At 35.6% G+C, this 21,152-nt stretch overlaps 1 protein-coding gene across 9 annotated transcripts in view; it reads left to right on the forward strand.

The window, feature by feature from the left end:
* RALGPS2 (Ral GEF with PH domain and SH3 binding motif 2) overlaps window positions 1-20,234 on the forward strand; it is a 158,861-nt gene extending 138,627 nt beyond the window's left edge. For all 9 annotated transcript variants that reach the window (XM_077901838.1, XM_077901835.1, XM_077901834.1 and 6 more), the window contains 4 exons: window positions 181-273; window positions 9,158-9,263; window positions 11,430-11,521; window positions 14,569-20,234. In XM_077901838.1, coding sequence (XP_077757964.1) covers window positions 181-273; window positions 9,158-9,263; window positions 11,430-11,521; window positions 14,569-14,598 — 321 coding nt within the window. In that variant the 3' untranslated portion in view covers window positions 14,599-20,234. The remainder of the gene's footprint in view (window positions 1-180; window positions 274-9,157; window positions 9,264-11,429; window positions 11,522-14,568) is intronic.
* Window positions 20,235-21,152: the final 918 nt, after the last annotated feature.

A 21,152-nucleotide genomic window follows, 5' to 3' on the forward strand; every position in this document is an offset into this window, starting at 1 on the left:
GAAAGTAGTAGTAGAATATAGTCAATGGAAGTGATAAGAATATGGGAGATAAAGATTTCAGAAGTGATTCAGCTCTAAGATCAGGCTAAGGTGGCTGTAATGGAGCTAAAGGTCATGGCACTAAGAAAGTAAAGGGACTGAGAAGCTGGTAGTGGTATATTCATGTGTGTGTCTTTTCAGGTAGCATCGTGGACAAAGTATTGGGCAGCTTTGTGTGGGACACAACTTTTTTACTATGCTGCCAAATCTCTAAAAGCTACAGAAAGAAAACATGTAAGTATTTGTCTAAATTGTTAGCCAGAGTTTCACTGCTTTTCCAGAGTTATAAAGAAAGTAGTCCTAATGGAATATAACACTTTGGATTTTTTCCATATTCTAATCCAGAAGTTCTTACATCTATTCCTTGGGTGAGTGTTGTGGTAGAATTATTTTTATTTAGTAAGACCATCCCAGGGAAGGTTTTGGAATAACTTCCACATTCACCAAGTTTCTTTTTTTGAATGCTGTTTTTCCATCAAACGGTCAATAGGCACATTAACAATATCTATCTTGGCATCAAAACCTTCCCAAGCCTGAGTTCCTTGTTCAGAAAATAGTTGAAAATTATTGCTTTGGAGTCTCCGTTCATAATCTGTAAAATGTGAAAAATTGGGACCGTCATCTAAAGTTCTTTCCACTTCAATCTCTGGCGAAGTGGTTTTTCTCAACAGTGAAGAGGAGTAATAGTTACTGTGGTAACTACAGTCCACTTTCTTGTGTGCATATTACTTAGAAGAAGCTTCTCAATGCACTTTTCTCCAAATGTAGAGTCTTCCTATAAATCTTTTTTGCATGCTGTTTTGTTTTTATATGCTAGTAATACAGTGTTTGAAAGGAAGAAATTTTCCATGTTGCATTAATAAAATCCCCTTGAGAAGAATTTTATTTCTAAGTCATGTATTTTGCAGGGAAATTAAGTGGTTTACCATGCTGAGGAAAGGTAATCCACTAAAAAAAAAAAAAAAAAAAAAAAAAACGAGCCTTTTACTATATATAAATTACCCAATGACATTGCATAACTCAGAGAAGCTCTTCTTTATTCTTATAGTTTTGGTTCTTTATAGTGAAACCAGAGGTATAGAAGAGTACATTTTTTGGTTTAAATGAATGTTAGAAGTGCCGTTACGATAGTATCACCTGCCTTCCTTCCTTACTCGCCATACCCACACCTGTCATTGTCCTGAATTCCACATTAATCATTGCCTTTCTTTTCTTTAGACTTTACCTTATATGTTTCCTTAACACATTGCTTCTTTTTTGAACGGTACCTGAATGGAATCATATAAAATCTGAAATTCTGGTGCTTTTTTTCCTTTTGGAAATGGAGAGGGTGGAGGAGGGGCAGAGGGAGAAAGAGAAACTCTTAAGCTTCATGTGGAGCCCAATTTGGGGCTCGATCTCACAACCCTGAGATCATGATCTGAACTGAAATCAAGAGTCAGACACTTAACCAATTGACCCACCCAGGCGCCTCTAAAGTTCTGGCTTTTTGGCCCACTATTGTTTTCCAATTATTTAGAGACCATCCTCTTGTGAAGTAAAGGACTGGGGCTCTTTTTTTGTCAAAGTGACCAATGCTAGCACACCCAACAGAGTTATGCAGATCAGTTCCACCCAAACATTTGGCAGAGTAATTACCTCTGATTAACACTGCTGTCCTCGAGGAAGAAAAGGGGTTGCTATAGCTAAATTAAATCCTTTGTGTTCAGATACTGTTAACTCTTCACATAGCCACTTTGAGATGCCTGGCTCGATTTCAGTTAGTTGACAATTATAAAGAAGCAGCTATTCAAAATTAAATGTTTTTTGCTTTGTGCTTGCTTCAGCAGCACATATACTAAATGTTTTTTGTTTTTCCCAAACTCTAATTAGAAAGAAGCCAAATGGGGCAGACCCCGTGGCCCAGCGGTTTAGTGCCGCCTTCAGCCCAGGGCGTGATCCTGGAGACCCAGGATCGAGTCCCACATCAGGCTCCCTGCATGGAGCCTGCTTCTCCCTCTGCCTGTGTCTCTGCCCCCCTCTCTCTCTCTCTCTCTGTCATGAATAAATAAATAAAATATTTGAAAGAAAGAAAAGAGAGAGAGAGAAAGAGAAAGAAAGAAAAAAAAGAAAGGAAGGAAGGAAGGAAGGAAGGAAGGAAGGAAGGAAGGAAGGAAGGAAGGAAGGAGCCAAATGAAATGAGAGCATAGTGGGTCGTGAGGAAATCAAATTGAGTGCCAAGGAAATGGACTGTATTCCTAATTTTTTTTAATTAAAACTGTTAAGGTTAAAGAAGGAATTACAAGGACTACATAGAGAGTATAGAGACAGGCTCATGTTTATATTATGGTATCAATTTTAGAAGAAATGTGGCATGGAACTAAAAGCAATGAAGGAAAAACTTTTTGAAATCCTTTTCAAACAAAATTGAAATACAAATTGGAAGAAAATATTGGCTATATATGAGCAATAGATAAAGTATTAAAATATATTGTATAAACATAGCACCATCTATGTAGTGTTCTTGCCAAAAATTTAACCTGAATCCAATCATGAAGAAACAACCAAATCCAGATTCTGAGACTTTCTATAAGACATTCTATAAGGCTTGGATTCTTAAGACCAGAATTTGGTAGATGGAGGAGGTGGGGGTAACAGGAAGACTATTAGAAATTAGAAGAGACTAAAGAGTCTGAGAAGTAAATGCAATATGTGTACTTTGTTGAATCCTTTTTTTTTTTTTTAAATTACAAAAGTCATAGTTGGGATAATAAAAGAAACTTTAGGGAACCCTGGGTAGCGCAGTGGTTTAGCGCCTGCCTTTGGCCCAGGGTGTGATCCTGGAGACCCGGGATCGAATCCCACGTCGGGCTCCCAGTGCATGGAGCCTGCTTCTCCCTCTCCTTCTGCCTATGTCTCTGCCTCTCTCTCTCTCTCTGTATGACTATCATAAATAAATAAAAATTTAAAAAAAAAGAAAAAAGAAAAGAAACTTTAATATGGACTTTATAAAAAATAATGTGTCTGTTAAATTTCTTAGATACTTATATTGTGGTTATATAGAAATACATTCTTAGGCTACACATACTGAAATATTTAGGACTTGGTTTTATGATGTCTGCAGTTCAAAAAAGATCAAGTAAATGTACAAAATGGAGATTCGTGGATAACCACTGTGGCATTCTTTCGACTTTGTAGTTTCAACCTTTCAAAATTAAAAGCTAGAGGGGAAAAACATTACTAATGAAAATATACTGTTCATATATGTCTATAAATGCAGAAGGAGGAAATCTGGAAACCTGTAAGCCTGAGTTTTCTTACCCTCTATCCAGTGTTTTTGCCTATGAGGAACAGAATAGGCTTGGCCGGGTAGAATAACTAGGGAGGGAGAAGGGGGGGGGGGGGACTTGTATTATATCTACATTTTTGATGTTTTAAAATGAAAACATTCACTGTAAAAATACCTGTTAACGGAAGTTTATTCATTGTAAAAAAAAAAAAAAAAAAAACGTTTTGCAGGTATGTTTGAGCCCAACACTGTATGGTACAGAGTGAATAACTACTGTTTGATTAGTTGAATTTTTAAAAACCAAGACTGCACCTGAAAAATATGTAACAAAACTAAAGGCCTTCCACAGCCCAGTGAGAACAGAACAGAACACTAGAAAAAGGGAAGGAGGACATAAATAGAAGATGAAATATAAGTGGCTAATAAACATGAAAACATTACTATTAGGCAAAAACTTTGAAGATCATTAACAGAGCATTGGCCATGGTGTAGGGAAACAGACTATTATCCATGATTTGCAGAAATTTAAATTGGTATTATTTTTGTGGTGGGCAGTCCAGTCTATATTTAACTTAATAATAACCAGCAGTTCCTTATCTGAGAATCTGTCCTGTGGGAATCCTTGAACAAGTGCACAAAGATATCTGTAGAAGAATATTCTTATAGTGTTTATAATAGCAATCTATAAACACTCAAAATACGTTTCAATAAGGAAATACTGACAAGTGAAAACCACAAGTCAGTATAAATATGCCCCCATTTGTATAATTGACCCTTGAACAACTAGGTTAGAGGCAGCTACTCCACCTCCCTCCCATGCCTTTGCTGTTTAAAATCTGTGTAAAACTCTCAGCTCCCAAAAAACGTAACTACCAATAGCTTACTAATTAATGATCAAAAACTTTACCACTAACAGTTGATACATTTTCTATATATATTATATGATGTATTCCTATAATAAAGTAAGCTAGGAAAAAATGATATTAAGAAAATCATAAGGAAAAAAATACACTTACTGTAATGTATTTGTCCAAAAAAAAAAAAAATCGACATTTTAAGTAGACCTGCATAGTTCAAAAATATGTTGTTCAAAGGTCAGCTGTAAATGAAAACCCACAGCATCAAAAAAGTTTTTAGTGTACATACATAGAGAAAGGTCCAGAGCTATACCCCAAATGATGATGAAATTGGGGGAGTGAGATGAGATTCAGCTGGTGGTCAAGGGGCATTTGCACTCTGTATGCTTCAGCCTTCTATACAAAGAGAGGTTTATGTGGCTTATTTTATTTTTTAGGGTTAGGAAAAGAACATTGGAAAATTAGGCTATCTGCTTTTAACATAAATTATAAGCTGTCAAATCAGCAATTCTGAAGTATTGCCAGTTTCATTCTTCATAGTATTAAAACTTCCTAATTAGCTTTCATTTTTGTAGTACCCATGTTGTTACGAGTATTGTGCTGCATTTGTATTTTTTCCCATTTCTTTAAAATTGTGAAACAAAAATAAAAACATAACTATGTATAGATGAAATTGTGAAACATATGCAAAAGAAGAGTAGTGTACATGTACATTTTAAAGAAAAATATAAATAAAATAAACACCTACCTATATAACTCTCCCCCCAGCATAAGAAACAATCTTACCAGAACCATCCACATCTTCCCAGACAGTATCTTCTTCCCTACTTCCAGCCTATCCATGTCCTGAATTTACATTAATTATTGCTTTTTGTTTGTTTAGGCTCTTACCACATAGGTTTCCTTAATACATTGTTTTATTTTTTTAGCTGTACCTGAATGGATTCACCTATATAGTCTTAAGCACTACCTTTTTTGCTTAATACTCTATTGTTGAGATTCATCCCAGTTGATGCATAGATGCATATAACCATCACTTATTTCTTTTCACACTTGAATAGTCCTCCATTTTATGAATGTACATACTTTATTCATCATTCAGGGAAGCCTGGGTGGCTCAGCGGATAAGCGCCTGCCTTCAGCCCAGGGCATGATCCTGGAGTCCCAGGACTGAGTCCCACATCAGGCTCCCTGCATGGAGCCTGCCTCTCTCTCTGCCTGTGTCTCTGCCTCTCTCTGTCTCTGTGTCTCTCATGAATAAATAAATAAAAATCTTTAAAATAAAAAAAATTTATTCATCATTCTACTGTTGATAAATATTTGAATGGTTTCCAGTTTTTTACTGTAGCGAGCAGTGCTGCTGTAAATATTTTTGTGCATTATGTTCTCTAGGAATGCAAATGTTCAACTTTATGAGAAAATGCCAGATTGATTTACAAACTCCCAGTAGCATAGTGAGGTTCCTCATTCTTCCATATCTTCACCATACTTGTCATTCTCAAGCTTTTTAATTTTGGCTAATCTAGTTCATATGAAATGATACCTCGTGATTTTAATTTATATACCCCTGATTACTTAATGAGTTTGAAATGTTTTTCATGTTTATTGGTCGTTCGTGTTTCTTTTGTAAAATGCCCGGATAAATATTTTGGGTGATATATTGTTTTTTTTATTAATTGGTAAAAGTTTTTTAAATATTCTGGTCACTAATCTCTTAGTAGTTATGTATTACAAATATCTTCTTCCAGATTGTTTGACTTGTTTTTTCACTCTCTTTGTGATGTCTATTAGTGAAGAGTTTAATTTTAATTTTTTTTTAAAGATTTTTTTATTCAAGAGAGACAGAGAGAGGCAGAGACATAGGCAGAGGGAGAAGCAGGCTCCTCTCAGGGAGCCCGATGTGGGACTCGATCCCACATCCCGGGATCACATCCTGAGCCAAAGGCAGATGCTCAACTGCTGAGCCACCCAGGCATCCCTAATTTTAAATTAATAAAATTTATGTTTTCCTTTATGGTTCATACTTTCTGAATCATGTTTTAAAATTTTTTCTCAGGCAACCCGGTGGCTTAGCGTTTTAGCACCGCCTTCAGCCCAGGGTGTGACCCTGGAGACCCGGGATCGAGTACCACATCGGGCTCCCTGCAAGGAGCTTGCTTCTCCCTCTCTGCCTGTGTCTCTGCCTCTCTTTCTCTCTCTGTCTCTCATGAATAAATAAATGAAATCTTAAAAAAAAATTCCTCTCTAACCTTACATCATTAAGATATTCTCCTGTATTTTCTAATAGATTTAGTTTTGCATTTACTTTATAAATCATTGATCCACCTAGAGTCAGAAGCATGTGTGTGTGTGTGCTAGAGAGAGGGAGATGTGATGATTTTTCTGCATGGATAACCAATTTTCCTGGCATCATTTATTGAACAGTTCATTGTTCCATCATCAGTCTGCAGAGTCCACTCTTGTCATATGAATTTGCATCTCTATACCCAGATTGCTCTTTGACTTCCATTCCATATCCCAGCCCAGTAGCCCATGGCCTCAATTACTATAGCTTTATGAGTCTTGATGTGTATCCAGGGCAGGTCCTGACTAATTGTTCTCAGGAGTGTATTGTCTGTCTCTGCTGCTTTGCTCTTGTATATAAATTTTAGAATCAGCTTCTCAAGTTCCACCTAATATTCTACTGAAATGATACTGAATCTATATAGATTTAGGGAGAATTGACATCTTTACAAATCAAAAATTTTTTTCATCTCACAGTGTTTCTTCATTTATTTATGTCTTCCTGGATGCCTTTTAATGGTTATATTTTCCCTGTATATCTTTTGTTACATGTATTTTTAGGTACCTCTCTCATAAATGACTTTTATATTTCTTGTGCATGGAATTACAGTTGACTTTCCTACTCATTTTTTCCAAGCATCCTTGCTCATCATTCTTATTAACTTGGTAGAGTTGAGTGGATTTTCTTTGTCAATATTATCATCTGTGAGTAATGGCAGTTTTGTTTCTTCCTTACTCCTTATACCTTTTGCTTCCTTTTTGTTATTAAGCTGACTGGGTCTTCAAATTCTGTATTGAGTGGAAGTATCAATGGTGGACGTCCTTGTCGATATTCATCTTGAAATGTTTTTAGCATCTTATAGTTGAGTATATGTATTGCAGGGTTTTAATTTGGGGATTTTTTTCTTTTTTTTTTTCTTTTCTTTTTTTTGTCTTTCCTGCCTTATTTTGATTTGGTTCTTGTGTAGGTTTTGTTTGCTTGCTTGGTGGATACTCTTCATTGAATTAGATAGTTCCCTTCTATTCCTAGTCTGTCACAAATATGCATTATATTTTAGTAAAGGCTTTCTGGGTAAAATGAGGTGAACATATTTTTTTCTTTTTTGATCTATTAATATGGTGATTTATTTTAATAATTTTTCTGAAGTTCAAAAAATAATTTTTTTAAAGTTGAACTAATCTTGCTTTCTTGAAATAAACCCAACTTAATTGCATTAGTTGATTTCTAACATTAAACCAATCTCACATGCCTCAGATAAATCCACATTGATCATCATGTATCAGTTTTTTTTGTTGTTTTTTTTGTTTTGTGTTTTTTTTAAGATTTATTTGAGAGAGCAGGAGGGGTAGAGGGAAAGAGAAAGGATCCCAAGCAGACTCGATACAGGGCTCAATCTCACAACCATGAGATCATGACCTGAGCAGAAACCAAGGGTCAGGTACTCAACCGACTCTGCCTCCAGGCACCCCATCAGCTTTTTTATACACCAGTATTTTATTTAACATTTTTTCATTTATGGTCATGAATGAGATTAACCTAATTTTGTGATCATCTATAACAGTCCTTTTTTCATTACATGTATTTCAAGTATAACTTTTTTTTTTTTTAAGATTTTATTTATTTATTCATGAGAGACACAGAGAGAGAGAGAGAAGCAGAGACACAGGCAGAGGGAGAAGCAGGCTCCACGCAGGGAGTCTGATGCGAAACTCGATCCCGGGACTACAGGATTGTGCCCTGGGCCAAAGGCAGGTGTTAAACTGATGAGCCACCCAGGGATCCCTCAAGTATAACTTGAATAGAAAAGTAACAGGCATACTAAGAATACCTTTTTTTGAGAAATATAAGACTATATTATTAAGAATTGGCTGGGGCACCAGAGAGACTCAGTCTGTTGAGCTGAGTCTCTTGATCTCAGCTCAGGTCTTGATCTCTGGGTTATGAGTTCAAGCCCCACTTTGGGCTCCATGCTTAGCATGGAGCCTACTTTAAAAAAAAAAAAAAAGAATTATCTGATAGCACTGCTAGTTTAGTAAATCAAGTTTCAGATAATACCCCTATTACAGGGGATCCCTGGGTGGCGCAGGGGTTTGGCACCTGCCTTTGGCCCAGGGCGTGATCCTGGAGACCCGGGATCGAATCCCACATCGGGCTCCTGGTGCATGGAGCCTGCTTCTCCCTCTGCCTGTGTCTCTGCCTCTCTCTCTCTCTCTCTCTCTCTCTCTCTGTGACTATCATAAAAAATAAAAATAAAAAATAAATTAAAAATTAAAAAAAATACCCCTATTACATTGTATACCTTAAACTTATACTGTGTTATATATTAATTACATCTCAATAAAGATGCATAAAAATATAACACATCTATTAAAATGCAGGTGTGTTCCCTAATAAGGAAGGGGTGAGGAGCAGCATAGTAAAGGATGGAAAAAAACAACATAGACAATCATGGTTTTTGGGAATTGAGACTCAGACAGGTTTTGATAACAGAATTGAAGCTAGGAAGGATCCAGAGAGTAGGAGACTGTCTAAAGAGGGCATGCCTAAATGAAATTTAGTAGTAAGAAAAAGGCTATGAGCAGACTTAACCAACATGAAGTCACAAATCTTCTCTCTCATGGGAGAAAATGAAAATATTCTTATCCTTAACTTTTGCTTAGGATGAACCATAAATTTCATGTTTCCATTAATGCTCTTTTTATCTTTCAGTTCAAATCAACATCAAATAAGAATGTATCTGTGGTAGGATGGATGGTGATGATGGCTGATGACCCAGAACACCCAGATCTCTTCTTGCTGACTGACTCTGAGAAAGGTGAACCATTAGAATATCTAGGGTTTAATGTACTGACTGCGCATAACATTCAGTTGGTCAAAACATAATTTAACTGGAATATTTGACCAGGAAGTTGTTGATACAGTTTTCTCTCTTGGGAGATCATTCTGTCGCATAATGTATAGTAATGATATCAATATTTTTAGGTATCAATATCTATTGTAAGTGTATTTTCTTTGCTGCATGGGCATAAGCTTGAAATTAAAAGCCCAAGTAATCCTTTGGGAGCTAAGAATCAGCCAGGGAGGGAGGGAAGGAGGGGATTGGGGAATCTATATGCAGTACCCCTTATTTTATTCCATGAAATAAATTATTAAATTCTCAATGTGTCAGAGATTTTTCTCTAATAAGTGATTTTTATTCCATCATTTTTAAGTAAATTAATTGGTTATTTAACTCCTACCACTTTCCAAATAAGTATAATAATTAATACTTTGATTACAATATAGAGAGAGACTTATGAATGAAATTATTGACTGTTGACCAGAGGAGTTTTACAAGTGGATCAGAGAAGTCAGAGGGTGGGCCCTGTGGAATCAGATCCTACCTCCTGACCCTGTGTACATCTTTTAAGGGGAGATCGCAGGCACCATCTGAATAGATCCATACTTGACTGCTGCTCTTCTTTCATAGCAACTGCCAGCTGTTGATAAGCACCTCAAAGGAAGCCAGACAGGAAATTCTTTCATGTCTGCCCAGAATCTTCCACTGCAGCAACTCACCACTAAAATTATATTTATTTATATTATATTATATATGTATACAATTAAATTTTGACCTCTATTTAGGTCTATTTATTTTTTAACAGATACTCTGCTGTTAGGATATGATAGCATTTTAAGTGAAAACTTAAGCAAATATATTGGATATGGAAAAAAATAGTAGCAAAATGTCTCATTTTGAGATGAAATGTATTGACTTACATAGAGTAAAGACTCCTTGCTCAGCATTCTGAATTCAAAGTCCCTGCCCCACCCCTCAAATCCCAAACATATTATTCATAAAATTACATTTTAAGGAGATCATTTTCGTTGGGCTTAGTTAACAAATTCTTTATTTTCTTTCAGTTTCCCTAGTATAGCTTGATAGTACTATTTCTAAGTAGCCAAGGTTTTTGTGACATCTATACTAATGGTCTCTTGTTGGGGGAGAAGAAAGTAGATAAATGACAGCTATGGGCAGTTTAATTGTACATATGCCTTATTCAGATTGATCTAATGACCACATCTGAGTTCAAGTAAAACAGTATTATTTAACATTAAACATTTGGTAAAGAAACTGTTGCTTCTGAAAATGGAAAGGTTCTTTGAGTGTTCCAGTCCCAAAAGAAAGCTCTGTCATGCCTAAAGAAAAGTCAGGCTCTTAGGCCATTGAGTGCAGTTATGAAGAAGAGAGTAGAATTCCATACTAATTGGGAAATAAAATGAACTTAGGTCAATGAAAAAAGGGAATAAAACTCAACTTAGGGCAGGCTTCAGTATATGAATCCTTTCTTTTTTCAGTTTATTACCTTAGTACATACAACCATATAAGATATATTTATTATGTGTCAGCCTTGAATTAGTCAACATAAATCCTAAATATGTACAACACAGATGAATTTCTAATTTTCTAAAAGAAAAAAGTAACTCTTCAGATTTTCCCAGAAAGCCCTTGGTAGACCCAGAAATCTGTAATGATTTTGGCAAATGTAATTAACAGCTAAAAGCATAGTTGATATTGGTGTTGGCTAATTAATTCTTAATCACATTGAACACCTAATGTTTAAGTGTTAAACATGTTAAAGTGTTTTGCTTGTAAAAACTTAATATTAACATTTTCTGTTCTCTCAATCCCACATACAAATCTAGAGGAGCCAAACAATTTTTTTAAATATGTTTTAAAGAACCTTTAAGGAGACAAAAATACCTCTCTTCCAGTTCATAACCAGCACAACAAATGACTTTCTGAATAAATGATAGCATGTGAATGTAGCATAGAGAACTCTTCTTTTTATTTGTATTAGAAAATTAGGTGTTCGAGATAGAGAATTCTGAAATTGAGAATTCTAGTCATGTTTTATTTTGCTTTTTGATATCTGGCTAAATATTATATTTCTGAGTCCTTAAAATTTTATTATTTTCCTCTTGTTTTTAATAACTTTAGGAAACTCCTACAAGTTTCAAGCTGGCAACAGAATGAATGCGATGCTATGGTTTAAACATTTGAGTGCAGCCTGCCAAAGCAACAAACAACAGGTGAGCAGTTCCTCTCAGTCCTCCAAATTGTCTGTAACTTAGGACTGTCTTTAAAAGAGTTCCAAGGGTAGTAAGCAGACTAATTTTATGAATGAAGAGGAAAAATAATACTGTTTTTATTCTTTTTTCTTACTGACAACCATCAGCAAGACATGAAGTCCTCATTTTAGTGAGGAGATGGTCAATAAATAATGAACAAATAAATTTTCACATGAACACTATATAAAGAACTATATATATAAACTATATAAAGAAAACAAAATAGAATTATGTGATACAGAGTGATGAGAGTAGACACAACTCTATATAAATACAAGTGAGCAGCAGAGATCTCCCCGAAGACACTGACATGAATGACAAGAAAGAACAGTCCTTTGAAGATGAAGAGGGCAAAGGCTGGTGGTGGGCTGGAAAGGTCAAAGTTCCTGAGGCTGGAAGCAGCTTACAGTGTCCGAAAGAGGCCAATGTAGCCCATGTCAGTAGAATATAGTGAGAGGCAAAGAAACAGAGAGGTAAAGGGGTAAAACTTAGATGGCACTTTAATAAAAATTATTCTGATTCACCTTTATTAATAACCTGATGCAGGTTCCTGCAGTTACAGTGAAACCCAAGACCATTTGGATTTCTTTGTTTTTATTTTACTGACACAAAGATGGTCTAATTCAAAGGCTCTCTGCTGCAAGGGAGAATGAAGCCATGGTGTTGTTTTCCCCAAACCCTGTGGCAGATCTAAAGTTGAACCACAAATTGGTTAGAACATATGTAAAATAAACATCACTCCAATTGTGGAGATATTTGTAGACCAGTTTTTAGTTGAATATATTTGAAGACCATTGATTTCAGGTACTGAAATTCAGAAGTGTACAGGTAAATGTTTTCCATACTCTAATTTTGAATAATACTCTATGTAAGTTTACATCGCGTATTAAAAGTATTTTTTGGGGCAGCCCGGGTGGCTCAGCGATTTAGTGCCGCCTTCAGTCCAGTGCATGATCCTGGAGACCTGGGATCAAGTCCCGCATCAGGCTTCCTGCATGGAGCCTGCTTCTCCCTCTGCCTGTGTGTGTGTGTCTCTCGCGAATTAATAAATAAAATCTGTAAAAAATAAAAATTAAAAATTAAAAAAAAAGTATTTTTTACCCTGTGCTGTCAGGACCAAAGTTATTAACACCCCCCCCCCTTTTTTTATATATAAAGGAAGAAACTAAACTTCAGAAATATTAAATGACCTACACAGGGTCAAACAAATATCTTTATCCTTTAGGTCCATTCTTTTTAAACACTGTTAGATTAAGTTCTATTCTCTTACAATTTTTATTTCAAATATATGTATGAAAGACTAATAGCGGTATTTGGTATCATTTTTAACACCCTCCATTAAGGACATAAAATGCCATAGAACAAAGACTACTTTCTTGCTGTTGTCAAGTTAGTATCTGGGACGGAATGAAAGAAACAGACCTTCTTTTGCCTAGACTGAGCTTATGTGCAACTCAGCTTGCAGTCTTTAAATGTGCTTAAAGTATTAAGTATCGTTTTTTTAAAATCTCAGATTTCAAGATTGATCTAGACAGTGTATGCATACCAACATATTCAATTTCTTTTGCTTTATTAGTGGACTTTCCAGATGAACAAGTCAGCCAAATGTGTGTAAGTGAGTTTTATTTGTGTGCTTGGAAGAATCAGAGTAGTGGCAAATGTATAAATAAAAGCTGTAAAATCTGAAAATTTTTAGTAGAAGACGCTGATTCATCCAAGTACAACACCTTAAATCACATTTAAGGAACTTAGGAGGAAATAAACTTTATTTAAACATGGGTTTTGTATAACCAGATCTGAGAATTTATACTTTATAAACACTGGAGCAGTTTTATTATATTTGATTTATGATTCAGTTGTGATTGTATTATTGAAGAATTTTTCATTCAGAAGGTGACACATGTAAAGAAACTGCCCCTCCTCTTTTTATTGAGTATCCTAGGTTTTCAGAAAAAGATTACTAAAGTGATAGCTGTTAGGCTGGGTTTTTTTTTTTTTTTTAATTCGGTTAATTAACATGTATTATTGGTTTCAGAGCTAGAGGTCAATGATTCATTAGTCTTATATAAAACCCAGTGCTCATCCCATCACGTGCCCCCCTTAATGCCTCCACCTCCCCTTCAGTGACCCTCAGTTTATTTCCTGTGATTAAGTAAGCTGTTTCAAAGGATAGAGAAATGACCACTGAAGTGGGACTATCTCTCCCAGTACAACTTTAGGAAACAGATAGTAATGGTTAAGAGTGTTTTTTTTTTTTTAAGATGGTGAAACTCTTCTTTAGTTTTTGACTAGAAGACTCATCAGCTGATTTTTTTTTAAACAAAATATATTCACATTTCAAAGAATTATTGTGGAATTTCTCCTCACTACAATGTGAACTCCATCCATGTCTTGTTGATATCTATACAGAATCAAATTAAATTCAATCCAGTCTATAAGCCTCAAACTTATATAACCTGTTGATTTTTCAGAGTCATCAAGTGTTATTAGATCAGAATTTATCTAACAATGAGTTTTGTTCTTTCATGCTTACTTTCATGATGACGTCACAGAGAAATGCTTAGTAATGTTCATTATAACATTATCTGTGCTGGTTGTAAAAATGTGCATACTGGAATTCCTGGTAACACATATACTGAGGAAATAGATGATGATAAGTCTGTTTGTTGGAGTGTCACCCTAACTAGACCTACACTTCTTTTCTCATTCATTTGTTCACTCAGCAAACATCTGCCGAGGGCCTTGCATTAGACAAGAAAGATACCATCTCCACCCTTTCTCTTGTTCCAATTTCAGTTTTTTGGAAAGGGAGTATTAACTCAATGATTTTCTCAAAAATGTTCTAGCATATTTTATTCATTATTCATAAATGATTGCAGTACCTTCTGTCAGATTCCTTTTTTAAAAGGCTATTTGGGCTTACTTAAATTGACGAGGAAAGATAAGAAATAGTACTTTGAAAAACAACTTTTAAATACTGTCAGTTTTCTAATGCTTATATTTTTAAGGTTCCTACAAACTTGATGACTTTTGAGTAGAAGCCTAAGAAAGAAGCAAGGTGAACTGTTGCCCCTGAATGAGAGCAAGGAGCTGATGAAAGCGCCAGCTATAAACCAGTTCTGTGCCAGGAGGAGCCCAGAGGCTCCGGCTCAGCCTTTGGAGTTCTGAACCAAAAAAGCACTAATTTCAGGGAATGAAGTGAGATATTCCCAGAGAACAAATTGGAGTTACAAAACAAACTGCCATGGACCATGCTTCTTTTCTCTGAACTGACCTGCGGAAACCACTGCCTTAAAAGAATGAAAGGAAAACCAACATGAAACACCAAATAGTGTGTGTGAATCTTCTGGCGGTGCTGTGCTTGGAATAGATCGTAGCTAATTTGCATTTCTTTTAACTTTGTACTAATTTTGGAGGGGGGAATTGCCTTTTTTAGATACACTTTAAAAAGGAAAAACCTATTTCTTCTGGGTTTGTGAGGGGCTGGTTTTGAATGGAGGGGTTAAGATAGTCTGCCTGAGGAGGATGCTCCCAGCAGCCTACCCGAGGTATTTCAAGTAACCTGCTGCCTCACTGGCTCTCGCACAGAAGGAGGTTAGGAATTAGACATGTTCATAATGTGAGTTGTTGGGGTGCGTTTGGGATTGGGGGCGGGAGTTGTTTTGAATGAGGGGAGATTTTTTTTTTTTAAACACTAAACTTCTGAAACTTAGTACTGTATGGGGAACCTCATTTCCTGCAGGAGGCATAAAGGCTGAGTGTTCCTATTCCAAATGCTCTTTTCAAGTGGGCCCCAGAAAACATGGTTGTTTTTAGCTGGGTTTAATATTTAGCCTTCTATATGAACTTCTTATTGGACCACAGATCTGCTTAGTAAAGAACCGTAATCCCAACCTAAACTATTCTGAGATTTTACAATATTTTTTTTCAAGTTAATTGAATTATCCCTTCTACCAGTCACTGATGATTTTTGTCGTCAAGAGGATTTACTGATATTTCATCAAAACATTTTCTTTTATAGCATTTAATGTACACAATACCAGTTTTTTTATTATTATTATTTGTTTTCATTATTTTTGTTAAATACAAGATTCAGGATCACATTTGTTTAAAAGAGCTTCTGCATATGTATGTGTGTATGTATTTTATCACAAGGCACACAAAATAATTTTAAAAGGGAAAAAGGTGAAAGATTGAGATTCTGGGAATCTCAAGTATCAAAACTTTCCTTCTTCTATAACTTCCCTTTATTACAAAACACTTTTCTGAAAACTTACTATAGGTCCCGGCCATGAAACCATATTTTGTCAGTAGTTGACCAAGCTGTTTTGCGAGAGCTTTTTCATGCAACAGTGCATTTAATTTCCAGAGTAAATGTTGAATTCCAAAAAGAAAAAAGAAAAGTTTAAAGGTGAGCTGCCTTAGAGTTTTAACAAAAAAATGGCACGCGAACAAAGGCTATATGTTAGATGTTATAAACTCATGGGGCATCCTGTATTTTAGCAATGGCCCAGAATAAGAAATGCTTTTTGACTGATCTCTTCCAATAAACTTGTAATACTTTGGGCCTCATGTAAAATTTCCCACATTTGCATTCTTAGAGAATTTCAGACTTTTTTTTATCATGAATATTTCATTCTTGAAGCCATAAAACTTAAACATTAAATAGAAAATATTGCCCACAGAATAATTAGCTAAAAGTCTATCCAAAGGAATGTAGAAGAGCTTTTGGAAAGGATGTTAGGAGTTCAAATATTTTTCTCATATAGCAGAGTTAGAAATTCCATTATTTCTGGTTTTGTGGAAAGCGATATGGACTAGAGAGGGCAAAATGTTGCCTGTGCTAAGTGAGTTTTCAATTAATGATTTTCCAAGCTTAACCCATTTTGGGTACAGAGAAAGACACCACCTGCATAGCCAGCAGTATTACTATATAGACCTTGCACATCTTTCGTTTTACATTGTTTTTTTTTTTAATTCTTAATTTGTGTATTTCTCTTCAGAAATAAGTGTTTTTAACAGTGTAAGTGCTTTTTAAAAAATACTGTGGATGAGAACCCTGTGGATTTTTTATTATTGTTTTGTTTGTCATAAATAAGCTAAAGTAGATAAATTTGTAGGTTAACCATATTTGGGGAGATTTGCAACTGGAAGTCAGAGCCTGACATACAGTTTTGCCAAAGAGAGCTAACCTGGAAGATGTGTTTGATATTTCAGCTCTAAACATTAAGGGATACTTGTTTAAATTAAAGAATAATGTTCAAATTTGGTGAATAGCCCTTATATAGATTTGTGGCCTCTGACTGAGCAAAACCTTTAACATAAGTGTGCGGTAGAAGTAGCCATTGTTCTTCTATCTTCAAATCTGTCTATTCGAAAGATTAGACATAGCTTTTGAAGACTATTTTAGCATTTGAAGCAAATGGAAACCCGTGAGAGAAGTAAATTAAAATAGCATAGGTGAATTTTTTATCTATAATTCACCAAATGATATAATAATTCAAGCAAAGAAAATAGGTCACCAAAATATATTAAATATTTAGGTAGCTTATTAGTAGGAAGATGAAATTTTTTTCCTCTTATTAAGCTTATGCTTAATAAATTAGTAAATTAGTGACTCAAAAGCTGTGAAATTTCTATCACTATTAAGCTCATTTGTTTCTCCTAGCCAAGAACAACTCATTAGAAATTCCATTATAATTTACATTTAAGCTAGTTTATGATAAGCATAAATATTGGCATATTATGTGGCCTGGTGTAGTAGTATATAATACTAGCCAAAATACAGTTTGAGGCACATCTCATTTATTTCACTGTTTGTTTGAACATGGAAGCTTATTTTTCATACAGAAGTAACATTACTTTTTAAAATACAACTATAAAAAGAACTGCATAATAATGACCTTCAGACACTAGTTTTGGTTTCATGCCCCCTCTGTGTTTGTACTTCGCTTTATTTTTTCAGAAGTATTATTTTTACTGTAATCTCCAGACTATAAGAATTGAAAGAGGACTGATCAAACACACCTTCCTATAGCATTTTCTTCACTATGTAAATATGATTTGTATAAACATTACAAAAAGGGGTCCAAACAATTTGAGTATATTTTTTTTCTCCCTGGGTATGTGCTTCAGTGACCATTTGTTTTTCTTTGTAAAAATGCCATATGACTGTCCCACTACTTTTTGTGTAGACTCTCTTGGTATTGGGTCTTTCCATGGGTCAAGAGTTAGGATAGTCATAGCTCCCAAGTTTTTATAAGTGACTTTATTCCTCTTCTGGATGACTTCTAGAAGAGCCCAAGGAGCACTACTGTTCTAGAAGGGAAAATGTTTGCCATCTGTGGTGTATACACTCCATGGATTAGTTAAACCTGGGCGCCCTGGGATTACTAAGATCTACCTGGCCGCATAACTTGAGCAGAAGTCTTTTGAGCTTAAACCTGCAAGCTATACCCCTTTCCTACTGAAAACAAAACTCTAAGGCATTGATCAGAAATCTATAATAAAAGTAGACTTCATCCATTAACTTCTTAAAGAGTATTTCCACTATTGATTTCCTTATTTTCTGAGGCACATTCCTTTCCTCCAGTTTTTAAACCACCATATTACCTTCTTCTGCCAACAAGGGGTAGCAGTGTTGCTTCACAGAGGATAATTTTTAATAAAAGAAACCCTCTGCTTCAAAGGCTTTTGAAATCATTGGATCCCTTTTTGAAAGTGAAGATGAGCTCACCTGGGCCCCAGTGGAACTGTATGTAGTGCTGCTGTTGCATGAGCAGATGATACAGAGCGAGTGGTGAGGTTTACCTGGCCTTTTCAGTGACCTTCTAGGGCTTGCTCTCATTTTCTCTCCTTTTGTACTACTTTTTTCAAACATAGTAAATTTATGATTTTACAGCCAGAGTTGTATTCTGTTTTTTCTAAGCTTTGAGATACAAACATTTAATCACATTGATGAGCATTATTTTCCATGTGAAGTCAACCTTTTCAAAATGATCTAAGTCCTTTTTGGTCTTGTTCCCCTAAAAATGGCTTGTAACTAAAGTGACTTTTTTTTTTCCCATTTAGAGGATTCTGATGAAAGATCTGTGCATTGCAAACTTAGAGTCATTGAAAGCAATTTCAGTTACACCGGTATCTCAAGTTGGAGTGTGGGGAAAATTTGGTCAGTGCCTTAACAATTTGAAGACCAATTTTAGGGCATCGAGTATGACAATAATCATTTGCCCTCTTACTCCTCTTATTTCAGGAGTGTGTGCTATCCCTCTCTCCACCAGCTTACTCTTTGTCCCAGCAAGTGTAAGAGAGTCTGTACAGATGCCTCCAGGTAATTGTTGCAGCCCTCCATGGTCTTGAGTCTTTTTAGACAAGCTCCCTCTCTGCTCTTCTCCTGCCAGGATAGGAGATTAAAAATATGCCCACCCAAGTCAACCTTTAGATGAGTACTTATAAGAACAACTTTGAAGAGCATCCATCCAGCTGAGTTTGTTTTTATTTTGTGGTGTTGATGTTGTTTGGAGCATTGATTTAATTATGAGGCTTTTCAGAAAATCCCTAAAAGAATACATTGCAGCCAGAAGGATTATTTGTTGGGGTTTTATTAAAGCTACTGCAATCTTGTAATGAGATTTGACCAAAAATGAGATTTAGATTGGTTCATTCTCCTATTTAAATAAGACTCAGAACAAACAGGCAGTCACTTAACCTACCAGATATTGTTTCCTTGGAAATACTGTGTCAGGAAGGTGAAAACAATGTCAATATTTAAATTCAAAGGGAAACTAAGAGACTAAACTAGCTTTCTTAGTCAAAACAAAACTTGGAGACATTTTGCTTCTCTGAGACTCTTGCAAGATCTGGAGCTACTGTTGTTCAACTGAGTTAAGATGCTATTTTCACATATTTTAAGGACTAGTACATTCCAGAATAGGGAAGCAGACGTAATTGTTAAAGCCAAAAGAAGGGTTGACTGATCTTTGAGGGTTATTAGCAGAATTCAAATTTTGATTCTAGTCATTTGGCCTGCAAAGTGGTGACGAGATTAAAGGAATGGAATGCATAATTAGAATGCTTTGGGACTCAACTTTTTTAATAGATGAGCCGAAAATTTCATAAATACTACCTGTGCTTTAGATCCCAGGTAACCAATGCTGTTTCCCCTAAAGATATCACCTGTTAGGACTATTCACAAATATAGTCCAATAATTATTGACTTATCAGGTGTGACACAGTAGCTAATTATAAGTCATCAGACTTTCAAGAGTTTCTACATTTTAATTGTTGACAAATTTATTGTTTTACAGCCCACGGAAGTGTGTATGTGTGGGGAGGCGGTGGGGAGCTTGTTCATAATGTAATCTACAGGAGATAAACATACAGGAGATAAACATCTGTGGGGGTAAATATCCAATGATGATAATATACAGGAAAACACAAGCCATTTTTATTCTTCTTTATCCCAATTAACTTGAGGTACTCCCAATGATGAAGCTCTCGATTGCACTATGACCTCCCTGAGTGATGTGCAGCTTGGTTCCTCTCTCACTTTCTGTTTCTGTTTAATATGCAAATGTGAGTGTGAGATCTTCAGTGTGTTTGCATAAGCTAACTTAAAATGAATTTAAGTACAGTTTTCTGAAACATTTCTATTGAAATAAATTACTTAAAAATACAGATTGTGTGGGGATAATTTGTTGCCATATTTACATTTTTATCATTAACATTTAAAAGGCATTTTATCATTAAGTTTTAAATAAGTGATCTAACTTGATCTTTTTCCCTTTTCTAAACTAGTTGACGAGGTTTTTGTTGTCACAGGAAGCTTCTCTCTGAGTCCTGGAATGGCTCTTGGCTCTGGCATGCTGACAGGGTCTGGAGGAATAAGGGTCATAGGTCTATTTTTTCCAGCTTCATCCTCACCTCCCAAGTATATGATATATGAGCAATCACCAAAAAGGCCTTCTTTGCTAATATGTCCTGTATTTCATAGATTCCAAGGCATGACGTTATCCTGTATGAAGTACAGAAATAGCTGTACTGTAGTCAGCCTCTAAGTCATTGGCTGAGATGTTGGTTATGCCCCATCTAAGAATTCCACATGAGCTTGCCTCCAAGAATGAGTTTTCAACAATTTCCTCTCTGACAGCCTCTGAAAATGTTCACTGTCCCTGTATCAGAACCAAAAGAGCATCAAATCTCCAATGGCGTCAACCATCTTTACTTCACAACGTGCTACCTTTGTCTAACAGGAGTTTTCCACATGCACATGCTCAGATTCTGGGTTCCCCTCTCTGTTTCATTAGCTGTTTGTCCTTGAGCCAGTACCAGCATACTTCAGAGCTACTGTGTTTTTTACAAACTGAAGATTTGTGGCAACCCTGCTTCGCACAAGTCCTCAGGCGCCATTTTTCCAACAGCATTTGCTTTGTCTGTCACATTTTGGTAATTCATTATTTCAGATTTTTGCATTATTAATATGTTTGTTCTAGTGATATGTGATCAGGGATCTTTGCTATTATTGTAATCGTTAGAGGTCACCACAAATCACTCCCATATATAAAGCAACAAACGTGTATTCTGACTGCTACAA

This window comes from Canis aureus, chromosome 6, assembly GCF_053574225.1.
Source record: "Canis aureus isolate CA01 chromosome 6, VMU_Caureus_v.1.0, whole genome shotgun sequence".
In the NCBI taxonomy this organism is placed as follows: Eukaryota; Metazoa; Chordata; class Mammalia; order Carnivora; family Canidae; genus Canis; species Canis aureus.